The sequence below is a fragment of the Myotis myotis genome, unplaced genomic scaffold (genome assembly GCF_014108235.1).
Source record: "Myotis myotis isolate mMyoMyo1 unplaced genomic scaffold, mMyoMyo1.p scaffold_m19_p_20, whole genome shotgun sequence".
NCBI classification, from domain to species: Eukaryota; Metazoa; Chordata; class Mammalia; order Chiroptera; family Vespertilionidae; genus Myotis; species Myotis myotis.
Window position 1 is genome coordinate 4,837,790 of NW_023416325.1, and position 22,930 is coordinate 4,860,719.

The window sequence follows — 22,930 nt, forward strand, 5'->3', positions numbered from 1 at the left end:
AGAGAGAATCATTGATTGGCTGCCTCCTTCACGCCCCACACTGAGGACCAGGCCTGCAACCCGGGCATGTGCCCAGACTGAGAATCGAACCGTGACCTCCTGGTTCACAGCTCCATGCTCAACCACTGCACCAGGCCATTCTTATTCTAACCAGCCTGGGAATTGAAAAAAAATTTTTTTAACTTTCTAGTCCTGCATCAATGCCTGGATAGACAACCCCCTGCAGGATTCACCTGTCCTGGCCACCTGTTACCTCCCATCCATTAACCAAACTACCAGATGTGACCAGACCTTCCTGGAACCATCATCCAGACCAACTGGCATTGATGATACTGACAGCCTGTCATCTGCCTGACGACTGTCCTGCACCAATCGTAGGGCTAAGAATGCAGAACCGCTTACTCAAACATGTACTCTTTGCTCTTTGAGTTACCAGACAGGGGCGGGCGGGCCTGGAGCAGGTCTGACTCAGACCGGCCTGTGGTATGTGGGTCCTTGACTTCCTGTAGGAAAGATTTCACAACATGAGGTCCAGATGCGTTTGAGAGTACGTCTATGAAAGCTGAGGACAGGGAAACAAAGGAAGAAAGTGGGGTAAAAGAAACAACAGGGGAGAGCCCAAGCCATGCCCTGCTTTGGCTCCTAGAAACATTCTAGAAAAGAAGTGAGTCTGGGTGGGGTTGTGTTAGCTCCCTGGGAAGTGAGCGAAGGATCAGGGGGTGAGGCCTGGTCAAGCTGCCACTGCCTGCTGCTCCCCTGGCTCCAAGTCTCGTGGGGAGCCTTAGAATTGAGGAAGAATTAAAAAGTTCATGCCCAGAAAGGGGCCTGGCTGTGCTCTAGAGCAGCGGTTCTCAACCTGTGGGTCGCGACCCCTTTGGCGGTAGAACGACCCTTTCACAGGGGTCGCCTAAGACCATCCTGCATATCAGATATTTACATGACGATTCATCACAGTAGCGACATTACAGTGATGAAGCAGCAATGAAAATAATTTTATGGTTGGGCCACAACATGAGGGACTGTATTTAAAGGGCCAGAAGGTTGAGAACCACTGCTGTAGAGTGAGCCCACATTGAGTCATTGTTCTGAGGGCTTTTTATCCTTTCTTATTTTATCTCCTTTTTTTTTTTTTTTTTTTTTTTTTTTTTACCCCTGCAGGCAGGAATCTTAGGGGAAGGGTTTCAGTAGAATATTCATCAGCTTTCCACGTGCATTTAACATATGCTGATGCATCAAAATGAGTGTCTAGGGGAGTTTGGGGTTATCCTTTGGTCTGTTTTACATTTATCTTAGGTCTACCTGGCTAATCACTGAATTAGCAAGCAAGAGACTAGATTTAAAACTAAATCTGCCTGGCACAACAATCCCGTTTTTCCTTATCAGAATCCCCCCACAGTCGTTATCCTATCAGCCCTGTCTGTTGACAGAGCCGAACTGAAATGGTCGGAAGCCTACGAAGATGCCTTTGTAAACAACTGGGCGGTTCCGGAGTCGGGCGCCACCCAGTGGCCATGCACTTTTTCTTCAACAACATCCGCATCAAAACAAACGGACCTCGGGTCCCCAGGCTCTCTCGTTGGAAGCTGACAAAAGTAGTCCAGGGGGGAAAATTTTTTTTTAAAAAAAATAGGAGAATGCTGCCTTTCTTCCACAAACAGGATCTCTGTGGAGACTTCATACTGTAAGACAATAATAACCAAGTAAATCAATGGCATTGATAGATTGGGATGATGCTATTCTAGGTCTAATTATCCCATGCACTAAGATGCTTAATCTAAACCCAGAATGTTGGTTGTGTCAATTTTTTATTAGAATAAAATTTAAATTTAAAAAAAATCAGACAACACCCCCCAAAGTTTCAGAGTTGAAGTATCTCATTGTATTAGGATACAAATTTTTCCAATTGTTTGCAAAGATGAAATATCCCATAGGACAGAATGTCACTCACTAAAAGCTACGACTGACATAATACAACATAGCTGCTAACTCTCAACAATGTATTTTATTTTTTAATTTATTTTTATTGATTTCAGAGAGGAAGGGAAAGGGAGAGAGTGATAGAAACATCAATGATGAGAGAGAATCCCCCTGCCCCCAAATAATTACCGAGTATGCAAGGCATTTAACCCAGAGTTTTCAACGGATGCCAAGTTGTATAGGGTAGTCAGTGATGGCGAACCTTTTGAGCTCGGCGTGCCAGCATTTTGAAAAACCCTAACTTAACTCTGGTGCCATGTCACATATAGAAACTTTTTGATATTGGCAACCATAGTAAAACAAAGACTTATATTTTTGATATTTATTTTATATATTTAAATGCCATTTAACAAAGAAAAATCAACCCAAAAAATGAGTTCGCGTGTCACCCCTGACACGCGTGTCGTAGGTTCGCCATCACTGGGGTAGATACTTCAAATGACAGCTCTAAATTAGTTTAGGCTTCTCAGCAATAGGCCTTTTTGTTTCTTCCCCCTTTCTCCTAGCAAAGAGGCCGTTTCCTTATCTTTTGGAGAACTGCCCATCTCTGTTCCACTGTACCCTGTACCCCGATCACAGAGGTTGCCATGCGACCCAACCAAAGACATCAGATAGGCATCTAGAGCTGCGGCAACAGGAGGGAAGGCAGCTGAGGCTGAGTCATCTGAAGGCAGTGCCCCCCGCGGCTGCTCCCTAAATCCTTACTGCTGACCCTCCCCCCGACCAATCCATCCGAGGGCCCATCCCTCCATAGGCCTAATTCCTATCAATTTACAACCACGTAACTCCTAATAATGAACATGGAGAATGTGGATGCTACGAAGATGGTTTTTGTTCATGTGTTTGATGTCTGCTTCAGACACAGAGGCGCTGTTTTCCAAGCCAAATCACCATGCAATTTTGAGTCTTTTAGTTCTAACAAGAAGAAATGTTTGAACATGAGACTAAGTCCAAAGCATTTTACATTTTTTAAAGTCTCTAATAATCAATATGGCCAGACCATGCATACATTTTGACCAGGACGTGCCCCCACCCAATTATAAGGTCAGAGCTATCATCTTACCGTATTCGTGTGGCAGGTAAGTGGAGATGAGGAAGTGCGAGGCTCACTGTCCTAAGGGGTTCACTAAAAGGTGTACAGCATGAACTCTGTTTTTCTGACCGTGGGCAAAATTAATATAAAAGCCTATCTCCTTCTCCGTGGTAAAATGGGTGGGCATTTTCAAAACGGGTATTATCATATCTTTGTTCAAAGCTAGCAGCAAGGTATTTTCAAGGTAATTTCTTCTCACAACTTGGATACCCATAGGATGAAAAATGACCAGGGACATGCAAATTAGATGAAAGGAGACCTATAGGAAACCCTAAGGATTCAGTGTCACTCTGTCCATCTAGTTTACCCACAGATAGCAGGGAAAGCCATACTAAAATTTCGACAATATGATTGAAATGTGTGCAGCGACAGTCTGAAGTGGCCAGGTGCCCCACTAATAGCACTTAAGATGAGTAGATGTTCCTAGAAGAAAGGGACTCACTGGAGTGAAACATCAGTGAGTAAGACATATGGTCCTTTTTATGTTCCCAATGGCTGCCCACTGGCTGTTGAGTTACATATTTGATGACATGGTCATGGAGTATTTGAAGTCATTAATAAAATATGCCAAGTCATTCACGGTGTCAGGCAGAACTAAAAGTCAATGCAGAAGAGCAAGGCCATTCTAGGCAGCCTCCTGCATAATAATGAAACATCGCTATCGGAGGCCGTACTGAGCTCTACTCAGCACTAAAGTACAACCCAGGATTACCGATGGTCTTTCTCTTATGTTCAGAGATGCTGGGGGGAGTCTGCAAGAGTTGTTTGCCATTACAAGCCCGCTTCTACCCATCCGGCATGGCTCTAAACTTACCCAAGCCTTGTTGACAAGCGGGGCTTAAATCTGAGCCCATGAGGACATTCTTCATGTCCACTACAGCTTTGAAATTTTTTAAAAAAGTTTTCTCCTAACTTTTCATTCTTTCATGTATCTCAAATATTCCTTACAGGATACAGTTTGTTATTTTTTTTTTTTTAAAGTTCTTTGATAAGGTTCTATTAGTGGTAAAAACCCTATCTGCAAGTGTTATTTCACATTCTTGGTAGTGGCCTAGCATACAATTCTTGATTGACAGTCATTTTCTCACACTCTGCACTTTATATAGATCTACTTATCTATCTAGAGATCATTCTAAAGTGCATCCATGTTAAGGATCTATAAACTGTTAAGATACTTTTTATTAAGGATGACTTACTAATAGCAATTTTTGTAAGTCATCTAGATTTTAAAGCTATTTTACTAGGTGCACTTAAATTTAGCATTTTAATATTTTCCTGTTAAATGGGCCCTTTCATCCGTATAAAACGACTTTTGTATCTCTTAATTCCTACCTTAACATTCACTTAACCTGAATTAACATAGACATACCAGAATTTTTGTGGGCTTTTTTTCTCAGTATTTTTGTGGCATAAATTTTCCACTCCTTTTTTTGTTTGTTTGTTTTTCTTAAAAAAATTATTGGATTTACTGGGTGACATTATTTAATACAATTATATAGACTGATCATGGGGAACAATTCCTAAATTTTATAAATGTCTAATCACTATGCTGTACACATGAACCTAACAGAAAATAATACTTGTTGAATGCCAACTGTAACTGACAAAAAATAAAGCAAATAGCCGAAACCGGTTTGGCTTAGTGGATAGAGCGTCAGCCTGCAGACTGAAAGGTCCCAGGTTCGATTCCGGTCAAGGGCATGTACCTGGGTTGCAGGCACGTCCCCAGTAGGAGATGTGCAGGAGGCAGCTGATCGATGTTTCTCTTTCATTGATGTTTCTAACTCTCTATCTCTCTCCCTTCTTCTCTGTAAGAAATCAATGAAATATATTAAAAATAAATAAATAAATAAAGCAAATAGGGCAAATTGGTAAAATTTCATCAAGTGGGATGATGTGTACACAGGTTATTGTATTATTTTGTATTCTTTGTGAATGTTTGAAATATTTCACAAAATAAACAAAACCCCAAAGGTCTGCTAATAGGACTCTAAATCCTTGTGACGTATACGACGAACAATACAGCAAATATTCATTATGCAACATTTATTACATTTTAACAAATGTTATTAAATGGTGACATCAAATAGAAAGAAGTAGTTCAGCAGGTAAGGGATTATTTTTTTTTTTTTAAAGCCATAGTCTGGATTTTCTGACAGATGTCAACCAGGTCACAGTCATTTACAGACAACACAGTTGAACGTCCACCCAGAAACAGGCACAGGAAAAGGTTTTCATTCAGATGAGCACGTAGGAGTGATGGGTGATCAAGTCACATAGCCCAGGTTACTCGGCGTTTTTGCATTTGTGAGTCCCTCTGGAGCCTGCTTTCCTTGGATGGATCAGAGTGCGTGTGGACAATGCTCGGTAGAATGGGGCTGCGCTCTGGCAATGGAATCACTTGGATAGAACTCCCAGACTGCTGTCTCATGTCACTGTCTCGGCCAGAGTTTTCCATGGTGGTTACAGAGGCACTTTTCTTCATGACCCGCTGGTACTCTAGGAGAGAGAAGAGTCCTGGGGAAGAGAGAAACCGGGGGAGGGCGACAGAGGAACAGTAGATGTTTCATGAAATCGGCAAGAAATATTTCCCTCTGCGTTGTCAGAGAGACGCTGACTCAAAGCCCAGGGGGTCTCTTTTGAACCGCCCCCAAGAAATTTGGAAGGAGGTCCAAATGCTTCGGTGGAACAGACTAAAATTGGATGCAGGAGAGTTTAGACCAGCCGTGGGCAAACTACGGCCCGCGGGCCGGATCCAGCCCGTTTGAAATGAATAAAACTAAAAAAAAAAAAAAAAAAGACCGTACCCTTTTATGTAATGATGTTTACTTTGAATTTATATTAGTTCACATAAACACTCCATCCATGCTTTTGTTCCGGCCCTCCGGTCCAGTTTAAGAACCCATTGTGGCCCTCGAGTCAAAAAGTTTGCCCACCCCTGGTTTAGACACTTCCCAACGAAACAAAATTGAGGATTCTTTTTGAAAAGGGACATGCCTCTGAGTTAGGAATTTCTAAATGAAATTTTAAAACTCTTCTAGAGCCATTCATCGGTTTGGCTCAGTGGATAGAGGTCGGCCTGCAGACCAAAGGGTCCCAGGTTCCATTCCAGTCAAGGGCATGTACCCTGGTTGCAGACTCCTCCCGGCCCGAGCCCTGGTCAGGGCTTGTGCGGGAGGCACCCCATCGATGTGTTTCTCTCACATCCGTGTCTCTCTCTGTCTTTCCCTCTCTCTCCCACTTTCCCTAAAAAATCAATCAATCAGTCAATCAATCAATGGAAAAATATCCTCGGTTGAGGATTAACAAAAAAAAAACAAACAAAAACAAGACCAAACCACCTTTAGAAGCAAGGGTCTCCAATGTTGGTGGCTGAACATTTAGTATCAGGGATTGCTTTTCTCTGATCTAAGACTGACCTGGCATGACACTGCCCACCCGCCTACGCGAACATTCCATGTTATGCACGCTCTTTAGTCTTCCCTGAGATGGGGAGGGTGTGAAAGACGGTAGCAAAGTGGAGGTAAGGAGCACGTTGACCATGTCACCCAGTCCTGACCTCCAGCTCTATCTCTAGAGGAATGGTCATCCGAGAGCGAGGCCACTTGAACTTTACCCCCTTAAAGTGCAAGGATCGGTCCTTTTTCCTTATTCCCTTTCCCCGTCCTGTCACTCTCCCTCCCACCCAAGGTAGATTGGTTCTCGTTCCCCATCAAAGGCCCTTAAAACACTCACCAGAGGCAAAATGGAAGAAAATGCTAATGTAGGCCGTGGAAATGTTCCAGGTGATATGATAATTAGAGTAGTACACGGATTTGCCTTGCCTCAGCTTTATGTGATACAGTAGGAGTGCGGAGAGCAGAAGGACACCTAGTGGCCAAAGAAAAGGAGGAAAAAAAAGCCCCTTTTGAGGAACCGTGATGCCTCCACCCATCTTAACCCCCAGAGGGGCCTAATTTCTAAGCCTCCACCCTGCATATAGGCACCCCATCCACGTCCGTGGATGGTTCCATTCAGAAGCTGTATATCGGAGCCAAAAATCTGGGAAGGCCGCAATAGTCAGAAACTACAGGCTGGGCTCACAGACCAAGTACACGGCCACGCCCGTGTTAGGGGAGCCAGGGAGTCTTACCGGTGAAGAACGTGAGGAAGACAGCCATGAAGATGACGCAGGTAGTTTGAGGAATCATATAGGTGAATTCCAATCCCAAGAAGAAGTTATAAAAGTAGGAAAGGCTGAGGACTATAATCAGCATGACTCTGATCACTTCCATGTCACCTGTTGGAAAGCAGACGCTCTCTTGAGAGAAGGACAGATGTTTCTTCTAGGCTCATTTCCACCCAGGGGCCACACATCTCTAAGTCAAAATGGAAATGGGGCGGGGGGGTGGGAGGACGGTGATTGAGAGATTTGATTACATCATACAGACAGAAGTGGGGGTGACGAAGAAGCAGGAAGCCATAAGCTGAATGGGGGAGAGAACCCCAAGAAACCGTTGCTATCTTAGTATCTCTGTCAGCTTCTTTTCTCCTCCTTCCCTTCTGCAGAGCTCATTTCGTAGGAAATACTCGAATTTCTCCTGTTCACGTCAGCTGTCCACATAACCGACTTGCCTTGTTGCCCATTGCTTTTCTTTTATACCCTTCTGTTCTTGCTGTGCTGGGTCACCCTGCTGCTCCTGCCAAGCCTTCTCTACTGTCCAGCCAGTAAGTCTGTGAACTTCAAAACATTGGACATGGCGAGGTTTTTGAACCCTGCCTTGACTATATGGATTATGAAAGTGGGCCCAACTGCAGCCTGAGGACATTGCATCCGAGAATAACGAGTAAGCTGGTAAGGTAAATGGAAGTCAAGGGAAGGTGAACCCTCCCTCTCCACCCATCTTCCTAGGGTCTCGTTCTTACCTTTTGGCCAAATAGTACTCTGTATCCATGGGCTGTGGCTTTTTATAGTTGCTCTGGTCTCAATATTTATTCTAACCCAGTCATTGACCAAAATCCCTACTGCCAAGAAGACTAAGGCCCAAGAAGAGATGAACATGTTGATGGCCTGGATAGCTCTAATTGATAAGTGCATGATGGCAAGCAAAGAGTTCAAGCGGAGACCACCACCAGTAGCTCACATGCCTTCCTTCTGATTTGATTCGTCGTCACAGGAAGAAGAGAAAAATCTGGACGTTTAGTGATCGCTGAGGCATTGGCTGTGGCAGAAGCTGAAAGAGCCTATGGGACCACTCCTATAGTGGGGCCAAACTGCTGTCAGGGATGTAACTGCCATGGAATCATCGGTTGGTTTGACCCTAGACCCTGGGGCCTGGTTCAGTGGAAGGAACCAAGGGGCCCAGGAGTTCTGAGGAAGCTCTCAGCTAGACAGGGAGATATACCACACGCAGAGATAATTATCAGGTACACAGATCACTAAAGGCCTGGAAATAAGTGAAACATGCATGACTAAGGAGGTCTAATTTTGTTTTATTTTTTAATATATATATATATATTTTTATTGATTTCAGAGAAGAAGGGAGAGTGGGAGAGAGAGATAGAAACATCAATGATGAGAGGGAATCATTGATCGGCTGCCTCCTGCACACCCCCTACTAGGGCCTGAGCCCGCAACCCAGGCATGTGCCCTTGACCGGAATCGAACCCAGGACCCTTCAGTCCGCAGACCAACGCACTATCCACTGAGAAAAACCAGCTAGGACAGGAGGTCTCATTTTAGAGTTAGAATTATAGGTTCCAGGGTTAGTTGATATTATAGGCAGGGATTAGTGAAGGGCAGTGAGAATTAAAGATCTTTGACACAAGTGTCAACTAGTAGCATTAAAAAAAAAAGTGTGTGGGGTGGGGAATCACCATTCAAAATTTAGGATGTTTTGGAGAAACTTGGTTCCTCATTTGGGTAGCCTAAAGCAGTTTAATTAGGCGGGCATCTAGGAACTAGAGCAGTGTCTTGAAACGGAAAGAAATGGACTGATACACCAAACCAATATTGCACGCCAATATCATTTACTTATAAAGTGCAGATAATTATTTGTCAGGATTGCCTTTGTATCTAGGCAGAGTAAATATTTTTGATTCCTTGAAGAGGCAACCATGTATACCCTCAGCTCAGAGCCAGAGCACTTGTACTTAAATAAAAATAAATAAATAAAAGCTTTTTTCCTGCACTAAGATGGAAGTCACCTCCAAAACCTGTCTGCCTATTTCTTCAACCTCATTGCAGAACCTGGAATTGCTGGATTCCTTTCATTGTCTCAAACACACTATGCTGTCTTTCAGACCTCTGTACACATCTTATTACATTTTATATATCTTTCTAAAAATATATATTTATCAATTTAAGAGAGGAAGGGAGAGGGAGAGAGAGATAGAAACATCAATGATGAGAGAGAAACATTGATCGGCTGCCTCCTGCATGCCCCCTACTAGGGATCGAGCCCACAACCCGGACATGTGCCCTGACTTGGAATCGACTATGACCTCCTGGTTCATAGGTCGACACTCAACCACTGAGCCACGATGGTTGGGCATATAGCTTTTTAATTTTTTGAAATAATGCTCAATATATTTAATCTTACAAAGGAGACATTAATGAAATGGCCTCCGGATCCTGGTTTTAAATCCCGATTCTCCCACTAAGAAGCTTTGTGGTCTTACAGATGATAATGCTTCCTACTACATAAGAATTTTGTAAGAATTAAATTAATTTAGAGACGTCAAGACGTCTTAAAAAGAGCAGCTCCTGGCACATAAATGATACATAAGCAATGACCCTCGTCTTCATTTGGATTCCCTGGGAAGGAGATGCTAAGGTGGAGATGTGTGCGTGGGGAGTGGATTGGGAGTACACCCAGGAGCCACACCTGTTAAGTGCTTCAGGGAATCAGACTTGAGCAGAAGTTGAAATGAGATGCAGTTGCAACCCAAGGAATGTTAGCCAACAGCTAACGCCAAGCGCGCTGGGTCTGGGGTGGTCCTTGGGAGTCATCCTGAATGCAGCAAGAGAGTTTGTCATGGAATGCACGCTGCTCCTGGACAGTCCTTTATGTCTTGGGAACCGCACGCCTTCGCAGTCAGCACTTCTGGTGGCTGTGAGAGTGAGTGCTCGCCCTTCCCCACTCCTGTATCAGGGGCCAGCGTGCGGTTAGGGCTGCCAGCTGCCATGGAGTTGTCTATCGGCTTGACCCTTGACCCTTGTGGACTAGTGAAGCAGAAGGACCATGTGGGGAATAGGGAGCACACTAAGACAACTCATGCTATTACCTGCTCACATATTGATGCTTACATTGATTGCTATACAGCAGAGCCCAGGAGTAGGATTTCTAGGTGGAAAGATGGATGCCTCTTAAATTTAAAATAAGGAATTTTTTTTAATCCTCACTCAAGGATATTTTCCCATTGATTTTTAGAGAGAGTGGCAGAGAGAGGGAAAGACAGAGAGAAATATCAATGTGAGAAAAACATTGACTGGTTGCCTCCTGCACGCACCCTGACCAGGGCCAGGGCTGAGGAGGAGCCTGCAACCGAGATAGGTGCCCTTGACCAGAATCGAACCTGGGACTCTTCGGTCTGCAGGCTGATGCTCTATCCACTGAGCCAAACCAGCGAGGGCTCCACTACTGCCCCTTGTTCCACCTCAGTTACTACCGTCTCTGCTATTCCATCCTCCTCTTTGCTCTTCCTCCTTCCCCTTCTCCCATGAGACCTTTCTACCATCCTTAACACAAAATTCAGTGCCATTTTCGTTTCTGTACTGATCTCAACACAAGGTTTGTAATAGAGCTCAAGCTGAATGGGAAAATGACTGACACACAGATTCCCTAAATCTGAAGCAAAACAATAATGCCTTTAGAACCTACCCGCAAATTTTTCTAAAACCTACTGTATTCGTTTTCTAGAGCTGCTGTAACCAAGGACCACAAATAGTTTTCTTCAAACAACAAAAGATTATTGTCTCACAGTCTGACTTCATCTGAATTTGTTGAAATTTGAAAAGATTCTATTTCCAAATAAGATCATATTATGTGTTGTTGGGATTTAGAACTTACTCATATCTTGCTCTGGAGGGCACAATTAAATCCATAATTTACTTGTAAATTATTCAATAGCCCTGGCTTAATTACGCTTTGTATCTCAATCGAGAATAAACTTGCTGTCAGCTAGATGGCAATGTTTTGTCTTATTTCCTGTAAATTCCTGTGGGTCCATTTTAGGTTTAAGATAAATATTATTATAATTTTACTAGAGGCTCGGTGCACAAAATGTTGTGCATGGGGAACAGGGTCCCTCAGCCTGGCCTGCTCCCTCTTGCAGTCTGGGACCCCTCACTCCTTATCGCCCACCTGCAGCGGAGGCAGGAGAGGCTCCCGCCACCTCCGCTGCGCTCACCAGCCATGAGCCTGGCTTCTGGCTGAGCGGCGGTCCCCCTGTGGGAGCACACTGACCACCAGGGAGCAGCTTCTGTGTTGAGTGTCTACCCCCTGGTGGTCAGAGCATGTCATAGCAACTGGTCATTCCAACATTTGGTCAATTTGCATATTAGGTTTTTATTATATAGGATTTCCCCCAAGAGTATTTACCTGTAAATGGGAGATTATTTAGTCCATAAAACTCCCAGTACTCTGGCAGATGGTAAATAAAATATGAGCCCTACAGGGGAGCACGGGCTTTGTAATTCCCAGGGGCTTGACCTGATCGAAAGAATCATCAGTCAAGCAAAGGTCAGGGCATCTGTCTGATGCTCATGCTGATGAATTCCTCACCCATCCACCCTTTGGTCTCTTTTTCAAGCGTTCGCTTCTCTAGTGCAAGTCCAGTGATCACTTGTCAGCCCGTGATGAGGAGACTTTAAATGATGTTGATGGCTTCGCCTCTTTCCAATACCATTTATTTTTATTGTTTATAAGTGCCCGCATGCCCCTGGCTTTTCGCCACAAAGAAAATCAAGTGTGAAGTTAAGAGCAAGATCCATTGACTGAGATTTCCCCAAGCAACACACAGAAAATGACCTTCATGATCAGCATAGGTAACACTGCTGTACCTGTCCAATAATGTGTATTTCGTTGTTTTGCAAATAGCCTTGATAGTCTCTATGTAAATCAGTGCCTTGTCTCATGTTATTATGCATGGTTCCTGAGAAGGCAACAACTAGAATTATGAATGAACTTGGCGGGGGGGTAGGGGGTGTGTGTGTGAGAAAATGTAGAGTAACAAAGCAGGAACTCTATCAATGAACAGGCATTTCCTGGAGGCACATGATCTTCCCCCGAACCTGAAGCCTTGTATTTGGGGAGGAATTAAGCTGATTTCATTAAACCAGCTGGACCTGAGTCCCTCATGTCATCTGGGGCTGTCAAACTCTACCCTGAATGAAAACGCAATGAGTTTAGGTTGACCTGATAAATCATTTTTCATTTGAGTTGGTCATCGGTGCCCATGTTTCAGGGAGAAGGCATAGAATACAAAGGAGAGAAAGGCCCCCAAAAAGATTTAGTTTATGATGTTGTAAGTGGAGGTATTGTCCAGCTATAGTGCTGAATACTGTATATGTTATGCTTCTTAATCCTGCCAACAATTCTGTGGAGTTGGGTGTCACAGGTTGGGTTCCTAAGACAGCTGGCTAGGAGATAACATTTGGAAAGTAAAATGCTTTTAAGAAGTATCTTTGGGATCAAGACCTATGGGGGGCGGGGGGGGGGGGGGGAAGGAAAATGAAGAAAGAATGGACAGAGGGAGAATTTGAACTGGTATAGAGGCCTCCAAAATTCAACTGGAATGGAGGCATGGTAGTCCTTCAGAGTTATCCCAAATTGGGCCCAGATGAAAAGGTCATACAGGCCCATACCCATCAGTCATGAATGTGGACTGAGATAAGACATGACTCTGGTAGGACCACTTCTCTCCAATGTAGCTGACAAGATCCCTGAAGGGACTAACCTCTAAAAGCTGTTGCCAAAATAGTTGAGGAAGCGATTTTTTCATCAAAGGGACACCTGGGTGGTATATCACAGTGTCCACCATGGAAGGTAAGTTTATCATTACTTTAGAGACAAAGAAAGAGAAGTTAAGAGAAGGTCATTGTCCAAGGTTGTCATCATATCATCTCCATCATCATCATCATCATCAATCATCATCACAATGACAATAATAATAATGATAGTTACTATTGTTCAGGACCTCCTCTAAGCCCTTCACACGTGTCCTTCGGTATCACAACGACCCTGTGGGATAGGTAGTATTATAACCCCCACTTTCACAGACAAGAAACTGAGGCACAGAAAACGTAAGTAACTTTCCACACGTAACACAGGCAAACCTAGGCGTCCAGCCCAGTATTGGGTCACACTCCTACCCACCACGCAGTCACACAGCTCTCGGAATGTGAATCCAGAACTTTCTGATCATCAAGCCCATGCTATTCCTTTTAAAATAAGCTGGTTTGTTTCTTTCTCTCTCTCTCCCCACCCCCCTCTCCCTTCCTCTCTGGGGAAAAAAATAAAGATATAGTATATATATATATATTCGACAGTGAAAAAAAAATTAGTCTTAACCACACAACAAAGTTAAATTGGTGATTCAGTGACAGCTAATCATTTGTAAGAAACAACAGATGCCCTTAAAATGAAGATATATTCCATGGTGGGTTTTTAAAGCACACTTAACAAACTGAGTAATGCACTATAATGATCATGCTGATCTTTCAGACATGTATTCAGAGCTTGTGGTGATTTTTCCTCTGAGGATGCCAGAGGTTCACTTAATTGGTGATGAAGTTACAACAGGAGCCACTTCCTCCACACCCACCGCCAGCAGCTCCAGACAGTTCAGAGCGAAGGCCTCTGGGTGTGGAGGGTTGGAGGGGCCCCTCAGGCCAATGAACCCTCAGTTCCGTGAACCCCTCAGTCCCATGAACCCAGGTTACGGAAACAAACCCTGGCTGGTGACGACAAGTGGGAGGCAGGTGACGGATGACCTGGGGGGTGAGCGACTGGCCGTCCCTAATCCCCGCAGGACACAACAAGAGGCTGGGGGCACAGGCTGCAGAGGAGGAAGCTACTAGTAGCCTGAGATCCCAAGGACAAGGTCTGTGGCCACCTGGAGATGAGGGCCAGTCCTTCCAGGCTGAGGCCTGGCTGCCCAGGCAGGTCTGGAACCAGGGTCTGTCTGGGAAAGGGGAGGGGAGCAGCGGGAAGGAGAGGGGTTCCCAGCCGATCTGCTTCAGGCACTGGTGGAGTAACTGGACCTGCCCACTGGGCAACATTAACTAAAGGACTCTGCAGACACTGGGGTAGAGGAGAAGGTCACTGAGCCATGACCTGCTGAGCCACCATGTGCTGGAGTGACCGGGGAAGCCTGCCTGTCCAGGCCGCGTGTCCGGTGGGCGCTCCTCCTGCAGGGAGTGGCTGCAGAACAGCCTGTCCCACTTCCCCTGCTGGGCTCTGGGGTTTAACAGTCTCCCAGGCCCAAGCTCATGACGAAAGCCACTGGATCCTAAAGCTTTGCTGTTTCTGTTAATGCGGTGATGACCTAAGTGTAGCTAAGAAAAGACAGGAGTTTAGCTCTGGCCATTTTATAGATGAAAAGTAGATTCCATCACTCTCCAGAATTTCTCTATTCCTTTAAATACAAATCAAAATACTCACCGTTGCCTGTAAGGCCGGGTGCTGCAGGCCCCTGCCTGGGCCCTCTGCCGGCTGGTCCTCCATTGGAAGCCCTTCTGCTGAGATGAGGGCTGAACATGGCCCAGCCCCTTGCCTGGGGCCTGTCTTCAGGCCCCATGCCGGTGGCGGAAGCTGAATTCACAGCAGGTCAAATGTGACTCCTCTGGGCTCCTCTGGTTCATCGTTCATCAGAGCCAGAGACAGCTGGTGAGCATTCTTGGCATCAGCGCCGGCAGATTCTTGAAGGAAGATATTAAGTTGGCTCAGCTGCCCCATTTCTAGGCCAAGATAGCAAACCTGCATAGCTAAGGACTCTTGGATGTCTGTGGCACGGCTTCTTGACAGTGAAAGATGCATTTTTAGTCTAATAGCTGGAAGCTATGATTCGCAGAGATGCTGGCGGGGGGGGGGGGGGGGAGGAGGAGGAGGAGGAGGCTTGGCCCCAAGCTGAGTTCCGTGCACCAAAGCCTGCCAGCCAGCCGCATTTGTATCATCAGCAGCCTCGATACAGGCTCACGAAGCTTGGCTCTCCCCAGCCTGCAGAGTTCGGCTACACCAAGAGGAACCAAAGACAGGAAGAGGAGGAAAGAGTCACGTGTGTTGAGGGCTTCAAGCCGGGAGGTAGCTATCTCCATTCCCAGTTGTGAAATGAGACTCTGGGGTGCTGAGACAGTCCAGGACCAGGACAGAGGGCAGAGGCCCGAAGGGCAGGTGGCAGATATTGTGGGGTTGAAGGGGGCTGGCTGGGGGGGCGTTGTGAAGGTGCAGGAGCCAGTTCCCTCTGATTCCTGGGTTGGACCAGGGTCCCCTCCCCAGAGTGTATGCACTGGGCTACCACCAGGGGGCACTGGTAAAATCCAGCCAGTGGGAGCTTATGTGGACTTTTATACTTATTTCATTACTAGAGGCCTGGTACATGAAATTCGTGCACGGGAGGAGGGAATCCCTCAGCTCGGCCTGCACCCTCTCCAATCCGGGACCCCTTGCAGTCAGACATTCCTCTTGCAATCCAGGACTGCTGGCTCCTAACCACTCACCTGCCTGCCAGCCTGATCACCCCCTAACTGCTCTCCCCTGCCAGCCTGATCGCCCCCTAACCGCCTCTACCACAGTGGCTTTGTCCGGAAGGATGTCCGGTCTAATTAGCATATTACCCTTTTATTAGTATAGCTAGGCATTTCAAATATGCATGAAAGTAGAAAGAGCAGTCAAAGCAGTCAATTTAACCCTTATGTGCGCCTCTCCCATGCCCACCTCATTTCCTCCAGGAGATGTTAAAGTAAATCCCAGCATTGCAGTAATTGTGCCTGAGAGGACTTCAGCATTTATGTATACAAACTGGACATGTTTAGGCCATAACTGCAATTCTACAATTACATCTAGCAAAATTTCTAACACCATTGCAATATCAACGAATACTTGCTCATGGTCAAACCCCTTGGTTTCCTCCAACAACAAACAAGAGTCCTTGCAGTGGCTGCTTCAATCAGGCTGCACACAAGGTTTCCGCACTGCAGGGGTCCCTTTAAATCTGTCCCATTTCCCCGCATCCCCTTTCCCATGCGGTTATCTGGCGGAGGAATCTGGGTCACCTGTTTCTGTAGAATTTCCCACGTTCTATATTTAGCTCAGGGTGGTGTTTAACTTAAATGTAACCTGGATGCTTCACTAGAGAAGATTCTAGCTTGTTGTTGTTTTGCAGAGTCATAGATGGCACTGTGTTCTTATTACACTGTGTCTGGGTGGGTTTTTTTTTTTTTGGTTTTTCTCTTTCAGTGTTGCATCTAAATGAGGGCTTTTAGATAGTCACAAAACCTGGGTAATTATAATAATAATGACAATGATAACAGTACCATAATAATAGTAGTGATTAGGTGTACCGGTGAGTGATGCAGATTTTTTTCGATAGATGGAGTTACACATATGCTGATATATATGCGATTTGACATGTATGCTATTTTGTCACATTGAAAACAAGCTTCAAAACTTCATATGTCAAATTTTCTGAAGGTGTTAACATCATAGATATTTTTACACTTAAAAATGTCAAATTTTGTGCCAAAAAAAAAGCATTTGAGGGAAGTTATAATTCATTATTTTGAAGAAAAGTGCTAGCAATGGACATTACTTTGAATGAAGCACTTTTGATGTTTCTCTTGAAATTATCGTGTTTTCCTTGATTACAAAATCCGCATTTTTAACCGGTACACCTAGTATTGAAGGTTGCATGTGCCAGGCACTTTGCCAAAGGCTACACAGAGCTGTTTTTATTCGTGTACATCCTCATTTTATGGGGGACCAAGTCGATGAGTAGAGGGACTGACTTCATGACTTGCCCAGGGCACACAGCTGGTACGTGATGAAGCTAGAATTGGAGCCCCAGTTGGTCTCATCCCCAAGCCCAGATTCTCTAACCTTCTGTGGGGTTTGGTGACTCCGGTCCAAGAAGGCATCCCACCTAGTGACGCTGGGGAACAGAAAGGACAGAGGCAGAGAGGGCACCCCACAGCCTGGGCTCCTGACGAAGACAACAGGAAAGGCAAACGATGGCCTCTTTAGGAAAGACTGCAGGCGGGCAGGTGTGTGCAGAGAGCCGTGTGCTGGGTAGGAGGGACAGTGGCCCGTGCCTGTCCTCTTCGGGTAGGCATACATGGAGTCTGGCAGGGTTGATGGGGTGGCTCCTGGCTGCTTGGGGGTTCCTGGCAGTCCTAGGCTCCCCCTAGAGCAGTGGGTCTCAACCTTCCTAATGCCGCGACCCTTTAATACAGTCCCTCATGTTGTGGTGACCCCCAACCGTAAAATTATTTTCGTTGCTACTTCATCACTGTCATTTTGCTACTGTTACGAATCGTCATGTAAATATCTGATATGCAGGATGTATTTTCATTGTTACAAATGGAACATCATTAAAGCATAGGGATTAATCACAAAAACAATATGTAATTATATATTGTCTTAGCCGATGGTCTTAGGCGACCCCTGTGAAAGAGTCGTTCGACCCCCAAAGGGGTCGCGACCCACAGGTTGAGAACCGCTGCCCTAGAGGAAGGAGAAATCTCCATCTCAGACCACATGTGAACCAGTTCTCAGAATAAGATGCCACGGTCTGTGGTTTTGGGATTAGTGCTCACTGCTGGGACCCTCCCGCAGGGCTCATCTGCACCAAGACAAAAGGTGCCTTTTAGCCCTCGTAAACTTATGCAAATATACTTCTTACATTCAGGGTTCAGACTCCAGACATTTGTAAACAATTTTGCATCTGAAGCTTCCTCTAAATGCCTGAGCATGAAGATGCAATTTAAGCCATCAGCCCATTTGTAGAGAGAAATCACAAATCAGTGACACTAGATGGAGCTGTGAATAGGCACTGAGCCCTGCCACTCAGCTCCATCAGAGGATTCGGTTCTGAGTGAAGCAGGAAAAAAGGGGGAGCGACTCCTCTGGATTTCCAGGGCAGGTACAACCCGCCCGGCTGGCTGTCACTTTTTCCCAGCGAGTGAGGCAATGGCGGAGGGCTGCTCAGGGAAGCCCGAGTGAAGAATGGGTCATGTTGAGTGGTAACAGTCTCACCAGCAACCCATCGTACCCCCAATAGATGGGAAATGCTCACCTGACCAATGAGCCAGGGGGAATCCCGTCAGCCTCCAGGACGTCAGCTTCGCATCACCTGGTCAGCATTCATGGCCAGTCACATCCACTTCTCCTCAAGGCAGAGACAGAAGACATCAAGCCAAAGCTCCGTGTACACGCATGTAGTAGCATGACCACACACAGGTGCGCCTCCGCGTCCCAGGCTTCCTCTATAAACCTTTCCCTAAAGCGGCGGTTCTCAACCTGTGGGTCGCGACCCCTTTGGGGGTCGAATGACCCTTTCACAGGGGTCGCCTAAGACCATCGGAAAACACATAGTTACATATTGTTTTTGTGATTCATCACTATGCTTTAATTATGTTGAATTTGTAACAATGAAAATACATCCTGCATATCAGATATTTACATGATGATCCATAACAGTAGCAAAATTACAGTGATGAAGTAGCAACGAAAATAATTTTATGGTTGGGGGTCACCACAACATGAGGAACTGTATTAAAGGGTCGCGGCATTAGGGAGGTTGAGAACCACTGCCCTAAAGCATCCTCACCATGCAGGACAGGCCTCCGCATCCTACACACAGTCCTCTAAGACAGCCGTATTCTGCATTCCTTTGTTTCCTTGCTAGTCTTGGAGGTAGGAGCTTGTCTCTCTCCTCCCCTACCTCCACGTTCAGTGCCTGGTGAGAAGCTTTGTAAATATTGGCTGAATGGACCAGCGAACGAGGCCCCGACACAATTTGAATCAATAACCCTGAAGCAGTAATGAGTAGTTATGAATAAATAGGTCAATTCTATTTTAAAATTAAGTTAGAAATGATCTTTTTTCTTCTTCTGTTGATAGAGAATTGGGTCATCAGAGAAGGATGACCACACAAAATACTACACACGAATGCTTATAGCGGTTTTATTCACGATTGCCAAAAAGTGGAAGCAACCAGGATGCCCTTCAGTAGGGGAGTGGACAAATACACAGCAGTTCGTTGGAAAATGGAATGTTATTCAGTGCTAAAAAGATATGAGCCATTAAGCCATGAAAAATGTGGAAGACACTTCAAATGCATATTACTTTTACAGAAGCCAATCTGAAATGATTCTAACTACTTGACAATCAGAAAAAGGTAAAAATAGAGAGACAGTAAAAAGATCACTGGTTATCACGGGTTGGGGCAGGAGGAAAGACTCCATTCTTTTTTATTAAAAATTTTTTTTATTGATTTCAGAGAGGAAGGGAGAGGCAGAGAGAGAGATAGAAACATCAATGATGAGAGAGACTCATTGACTGGCTGCCTCTTGCACGCCCCCCACTGGGGATCGAGCCCGCAACCCGGGCATGTGCCCTGACCGGGAATCGAACCATGACCTCCTGGTTCATAGGTTAGAGCTCAACCACTGAGCCACGCCGGCCGGGCATATCATCTTCATTTTAGAAACAAGAAAAGGAGGCCCAGGGAGGTTATGTGATCTGCGTTTTAAGGACCCACACACGTGAGAGTGTGGTGTGGCAAGGTTTATTCGTGATGCAAAATCAAATGAGTTCCCCTCCTGGTTTCTCCATGTCCCATCTCCCTCCACCCACCATGGAAAAAGCCCAGCCTTGTCTTCACCAAGGCCAAGACAGAGGACAGTGTCCAGAGTTTCTGCTTCGTATTAAAACTTAGTTCTTCGGAGCCCTCGTGGTCTGCTGCGGGCCCCAGGTGGGCACTAGACCCGCCTGGTCAAGTGTTCCCTGGTGGGAGAGACCATGAAGGAACCAGGAGAGTGTGGGTCAGAGAAAGAGAGGGAGAGAGAGGGAGGGGCTCTTTGTTTCCCTGGAGTTTTAGCCAGGAGCTTTTTCAAAATAACCAACAAACCTCCCAAGCTTTCCTGGGCTTCTGAAGGGTCCGCCCCCTGACCAATGATCTTGTTCCCAGGTCAGACTGACAGGTCTCTCTGGTCAAGCACCTCCCCCTGCACCATTTTCACTTTATTCTGCATATGCTTACCTCTCTCCCTACCCCCTGCCCCCCAAATCCTATAGGCGAGGGCAGGCTGCTCCCTACACCGGGGATGGGAGGGGTGTGAAGCTGACTTCCAGGCGAAGCAAACAGGCTCAGTGTCCCAGCCATAAGACTCAACAATGTCCAATTCCTTTTGCGTCCTTCTTTTTTTTTTTTTTTTTTTTTTTTTTTTTTAAATATATTTTATTGATTTTTTACAGAGAGGAAGGGAGAGAGAGAGTTAGAAACATCGATCAGCTGCCTCCTGCACATCTCCTATTGGGGATATGCCCGCAACCCAGGTACATGCCCCTGACCGGAATCGAACCTGGGACCTTTCAGTCCGCAGGCCGACGCTCTATCCACTGAGTCAAACCGGTTTCGGCCTTTTGCGTCCTTCTTATTAATATCTAGCTAACTACACTAACAAAATGAGAATTTCCAGGTGGTAGAAGGGTTTATAAAAAATGGCAGATCAACCGTATTCTTCGAAAATGTCAAAGTCATAATGTTAGGGGCAGGAACATAACATTGGGGACCAGCCATAATTATAAGAAATATTCATCGTGCTCTGTTAACCATGATTGTTTTGATCTGATTAAAGAAGGCACATTCTAACCTGGCTGGGAGTTGTACACGGGACCTGGGAGCTCACCTGGAAATGCTCTCCACCCTCCCCATCCGGGAGCTGCCTATTATCACGGAAAGATGAACAACCTTGTTGAAGAAAGAAATGGAGTCCCGGATGCCCCCTGCCCTTTGCAAACCCCCCAGCCCACATGGCCCGCTTTGCCTGCAACCTGTAACTATGGCTATAGCATATCCATTCTTACTCCCTTTGCCCAGTTCCCCATGTAATCTTTGTCTTTGTACCCATATAAGCAGCTGGATTATGGGGGAGGGGGCAGAGCAGATTCCTGGATGACCTGCAGCTCTCCCACGCTGCCGGCATTATTAGAATAAACGCTCATATATAATTCAACCCTGTCTCTGCTTCACTGGCTCAAGTAGTGACAGGCAGCCCGGACCCACTGGTTCTCCAGTTTCAATAATAGATTTTTTACAAAAAGACACAAACTTTTACAGATTAAAGGAGACAAAGAACTATGGGATGACAGTACAGTAGGCGATCAATCTTCTACTGCAAGAAAAGCAACGCTATAAAAAAGACATAAATTGACAAAATTGAAGTATAGGCAGTAAATTAGATTTAAGTTCTGTATTAATAATCAATTTTCTGAAGTTAATAATACTGTCTGCACAAAAGACAATATTTCTTTCCCTAGAAATGCACACTGAAATATTTTAGGTATAAGAGGCCAGGGCGCATGTAATTTATTCTCAAATAAATGTTTAGTAAAAATGAAAATATGTATGGTACTACATCTAGAGGGACAGCAAATGAGAATAAAATGTTAAAAATAGGTGAATTCAAATCTAGGGTATAGAAGTAATTCTTTTCTATTGCAACGTTATAATTTTAAAATTGTTAGGTCTGATCACATAATCGAATCGATATCCCCTCCCCGGGAAACGAACCTTTCGATCATTTCGCAATTGACATCCCCTTTTGCTTAGACCACATTCCATTTCCTAAGACCATTAACTTTCCCCTTCGGACTTGCCCAGGATCCAGACCACCCAGCGAATTCCCCATTGAAAAAGCCCCTCTGGAGTCCTTTAAAATCTCTGACTCCCCTCCCCGTCCCTGGGTGCTGGTGCCATTTGGGGGCTCAGCCCATCTGGTTTCCAGATGACCTAATCTATATATATAAAAGCATAATATGCAAAGTGTCCCCTCAGCTGTTCAACCCAGAGACAGGGAGCTCTATTGATCGCTATGATGTGCACTGACCACCAGGGAGCGGCATAGGCCATGGTGGGAAGAAGAAGGTGGGGAGGCGGGGAGGTGGGGAACCTGATCGGCCCTGGTTGCCGGCCAGGCCTAGGGACCCTACCCTTGCACATGCACTGGGTCTCTAGTAAATGTATAATTCTTTACCCCTTGTGTGTGTTCCTCCTTCGGCGACCCTAACAGAAATTATTTCCAAATATTTTTTTAAATGGCTCATGGACTCAGTTCCCCATTTTGAGCTTCCCTGATTTTGCTTCTCAGAGCTGCCACCATCACAGGCAGCCCCTAAGAGGCGCACTACAGATGTGCTAATGAGTCTGCATGAGGGGAGGACGGGGCACCCTAAGGAATGAAGCCGGGGCTGGGGTATTAGCCATCCAAAGCAAGGAAGTTGATATTCAACCCTACATCATTCCCGGGGGTGGAGGGATAGGAACAAGAGGAAAAAAATAAATAAAATATTGATGGGAAGGGATTGAGATAAACTAGATTTAGTATCCAGTTTTTTATGTGTTTGTTTTTAAAAGAAGCCACCGTTTTCTTTGTCTTGTTTAAATTTTGTGTTCTTTTTTTTTTTTTTTAAATGAGGTATGATTGACGTACAAAAAAGCTGTACATATTTAATGTACAAATATTGATGAGTTTTAAGATAATTATATACCCTTAAAACCACCATAGTCACCACATAAAATACCATAAGCTTAACTCACTTCTAAAAGCTCTAAAATTTTCTCTGTGGGGGAGAAAGGGAGGCAATCACCCTAGCTCTC

At 45.3% G+C, this 22,930-nt stretch overlaps 1 protein-coding gene across 1 annotated transcript; it reads right to left on the reverse strand.

Annotated features, from left to right (window-relative positions):
* Nucleotides 1-5,189: 5,189 nt before the first annotated feature.
* On the reverse strand, nucleotides 5,190-15,080 carry TMEM225 (transmembrane protein 225). The gene is made up of 4 exons (XM_036353144.1): nucleotides 14,716-15,080; nucleotides 7,203-7,349; nucleotides 6,806-6,940; nucleotides 5,190-5,587 (listed from the first exon to the last, which is right to left on the reverse strand). Exons 1-4 carry the CDS (start codon nucleotides 14,849-14,851, stop codon nucleotides 5,343-5,345), a joined length of 663 nt encoding a protein of 220 aa, XP_036209037.1. The 5' UTR covers nucleotides 14,852-15,080; the 3' UTR covers nucleotides 5,190-5,342.
* Between the last annotated feature and the right edge of the window lie 7,850 nt (nucleotides 15,081-22,930).

Bases quoted from the DNA above. Each gene is read 5' to 3' on its own strand.
- TMEM225 (XM_036353144.1), bottom strand. From the start codon at position 14,851: ATGGGGCCTGAAGACAGGCCCCAGGCAAGGGGCTGGGCCATGTTCAGC. The intron at 7,350-14,715 runs GTGAGTATTTTG...GCTTTCCAACAG, and splicing joins ACCCGGCCTTACAGGCAACG to GTGACATGGAAGTGATCAGA. The intron at 6,941-7,202 runs GTAAGACTCCCT...TTTGGCCACTAG, and splicing joins CTTCCTCACGTTCTTCACCG to GTGTCCTTCTGCTCTCCGCA.